At 39.0% G+C, this 3,163-nt stretch overlaps 1 protein-coding gene across 1 annotated transcript in view; it reads right to left on the bottom strand.

Annotated features, from left to right (window-relative positions):
• The window catches only part of LOC107744239 (probable inactive glycosyltransferase 25 family member 3), a 17,188-nt gene extending 15,669 nt beyond the window's left edge, over nt 1–1,519 (bottom strand). Inside the window, exons 1-2 of the mRNA XM_016557768.1 lie at nt 1,208–1,519; nt 212–322 (exon numbers count right to left, since the gene is read on the bottom strand). Coding sequence (XP_016413254.1) covers nt 212–322; nt 1,208–1,410 — 314 coding nt within the window. The 5' untranslated portion in view covers nt 1,411–1,519. The remainder of the gene's footprint in view (nt 1–211; nt 323–1,207) is intronic.
• Between the last annotated feature and the right edge of the window lie 1,644 nt (nt 1,520–3,163).

Below are 3,163 nucleotides of genomic sequence, written 5' to 3'. Positions count from 1 at the left end.
GAGTTTCATAACATACTCATAGCGGCCGTTAGTCCAGTGCTTGGGCCCCGACTCACCTACATAGGACCTGTGCAGATAAAGCAAACCAATTCAAGCTTCAGTGTTAGCACCTAAATTTCAAAAACTTAAAAAAATTAATACATTTTAACAGTGCAGTTTTAACAGGACAAAGTATCTGCCATATGTTCATGCTGTGTGATGATCATCTCACGTGGGTTCATCTAAAGGTCTCCACTCAATATAGTGATATTGTGTTTGCATGACAGTGAGCCATTCTTGCAGGATTGCTGTTGTATTGTCAATGTTGTGGTCTGTCGCTGCCCTAAAGGAAACAATAAACAGAGAGACAGGAATTAGTGCACATAAGTATAGATGCAAGTAAGTATGTGAGCATTTACATGCATTTATATCTTTTCTACAAAGTCATGTGGTGCAACCACCATTCATAAACATACAGGAAAAAACAACAGGAAGTGATATCATAGAGTGGACCTGTGAAGACCCTCATTACAGTGACCTTTTTATGACAAGGCAAATTAAGTCCAGGTCATAAAATGTCAAGTGGTGCAACTCCTAAAAAATGTAATGATATTTATAATTCACGTTTGTAAAAGAAAACAAACATTGTATGTCTAAAAAAATATCTAAAAACTTTTTGGAAAAATAATGATTATGATGTGTGCGCTGATTTATTCAAGGTATAAGTAAAATATGGCATTTCTTGATAGTTACACCACATGACATTTTAAGTAAAAATTAAAAGAATTTTCTTTTTTTTTTTTACTTGGATGCTCTTATTTGTCAGGGACCTAAATACTGAGTAATACAAATTAACTACAAGAACGAACATGTCATAAATAATTTTCCTGTTTGCAATGTAGCATTAGACTCATCATGTCCATTTTAATCAGAAAAAAAAAACATTATTTAAAAATACTTAATTATGCACTACATTCTTTTTACCCGGTTTATTTTCTCAATAGTATGCTGTAGAAATAAAAATAAATGCATTTAAGTGCATTAAAAAAAAAACATACATCCCGAACGTTATTAGTTGGGGGAAGGGTTAGTTAGCTTTTGGGGGAAAGTCTGAAAAAGTCAAGGGGAGGAGGCGATTGAATGCAAATAAGATTGACCTTTTGACATCTACAAATAATAAGAAAGATCATCAGGAAGCTTAAACGGCAGAGAGAAGGAAGTTGCCTACCAGATAGAGATGCGCTCTTTGGGATAGTTTAATCTCTCGAGAGCTCCGAGGTAGTAGGGTAAAGAATGAGCGGCGTTCCGTGCGATTATAGCTAGAACGACCGTGGGCGGATGCATCTTTGACTCTTCGGTATAATTTTCCTCTGAAAAGTAACATTGTGCTACCACAAGAATGGTCCAAACACTTATGATCCAAGATAACATGGTTGGATTTCGGTGGTCCTCGGCGTCGTTGCACAAACAGTCCCATCCGCGTCAGCAGCTGAAGGAAAGAGGGCTCTTCCCTAAACTTCACACTCCCCCTCAAAATCTCCGTTCCCCCCGGAGGAGCCAACGTGTTCTGTTTGCTGGGTTTGAGTTACAACTTCCGTGTGAGAATTTGATCTTCGAACTGTTACATTTTTTGTTCGCTGTAACGTTTACATTGACTAGGATTTAGAATGTTTCATCGGAACACGACGGTTTTTTCTAAAGCCTATCTGTTACATTTTCGAATGTTAAATGTTGCGTTAATGTTTCGATACATTGTTTCACTAGCCAAAATGTTTCAGGGCAGTATGCTGACGTTCATTTGGGGGTTTTCGTCATACTGAACAGCAGTTAACTTTCTTTTTCCTTGTTTTTGTGGCAACCAAAGAAAGAGTCCCGAACCTCTGCCATTTTAGCTATTTTTTTCCTGTCAAACCAAATCAGTAACATTAATAGAGATAGATGAGCCTTCACGGTGAAATGTTTGTCATGTTTAGTCCGAATTCCCAGACTACATTCCTAATTCCTTAACGTTTTTTTTTTCCATGTACACAAAATTAAGAAATATCAGTTTGATAAAATGAAATCAACTGAAACCACATTAGTGTGTCAACATAAATCATATATCGTATATTAACAAACAAATAGGCTACACTTCAAACAAAGTGTGTAACTGCTTGGATGGAAAGCGTTCATATTTTACAAAACAATCAAAGTTCTAGCTGCTTCCTATATTAAACGTTTGCCTACAGTGATCAACCACAAGAGGGACTTGTTGAGCTTGTTTTACAAATGAACCAGCTGGCATTTTAATATGACGTGTCTCCATTGGTTTGACATTAGAAGAGCTATTTTTCCATATTATGCGACGCTAAAATGATAGATGGATAGATAGATAGATAGATAGATATCAAAACTTTTGGACAACCTACAGATGCTATGACATAAAACTTTAACAAATGTTTCACAGGTTTGTAAAATAAAAGATGCTGCTGTGGTTTAACTCAACCAAAGCACTTAAACTCCATATTGATTCTGTTTTTTACTGATTGTTTATCTACATAGGCATGTAAAATTGATCAGTGGCCATCCACACTATTGAGTTCTTGTCTTTATGAATGCTGAGACGCTCCTCACAGAGAGAGCCAGTGAAAGCGAGAAGCTCAATGAGGAGATGCTGCTGAAGAGCAAAACCTTGGAGGGCGTAATCAGAAAAGAAAACAGCCTACCAAGAACAAAGAGATAAAGGCGCTGAGAGAGTAAACGGAATACGGCTGACATAAAGCTAAACTGATTTCAGAGGCTTTCAAGTGGCCCTGCTATCATTGGCCAGTAGCATTGCCTGAAACAATTAAATTAGCGCTGTGTTCAGACCTGGTCTGGAGACTTGGGTCAAAGGGAGTGTCGTTTCGTGGTACCCACGCCTACCCCTCCAACCCCTGGCTCTTGGAGGGCACTTTCCCAGCGCCTTCAGCACAGCCAACCCTGAGAGAGTTCACCAACATCCCAACTAACTTTTCACTGCTGGGTCAAAGGTCTGAGGAGCAGGGCAGCAGGGTGTGGCGGGGGGTCGAGGGCACACAAGACAACTAGTCCGGGCCCAAACATTTATTCAGAAAAGGTGGGGCCATTTTCCCCCCTGGACAAATTTGATTAAGCCATTTTATCCCATGCCTAGTGGGGGGTCTGTCATGAGCCTATGGATATA

The sequence above is a fragment of the Sinocyclocheilus rhinocerous genome, unplaced genomic scaffold (genome assembly GCF_001515625.1).
Source record: "Sinocyclocheilus rhinocerous isolate Xijiao unplaced genomic scaffold, SAMN03320098_v1.1 scaffold317, whole genome shotgun sequence".
Classification (NCBI taxonomy): Eukaryota; Metazoa; Chordata; class Actinopteri; order Cypriniformes; family Cyprinidae; genus Sinocyclocheilus; species Sinocyclocheilus rhinocerous.
The sequence above is the reverse complement of the archived record's forward strand: the minus strand, read 5'-3'. Positions and strand labels throughout refer to the sequence as shown.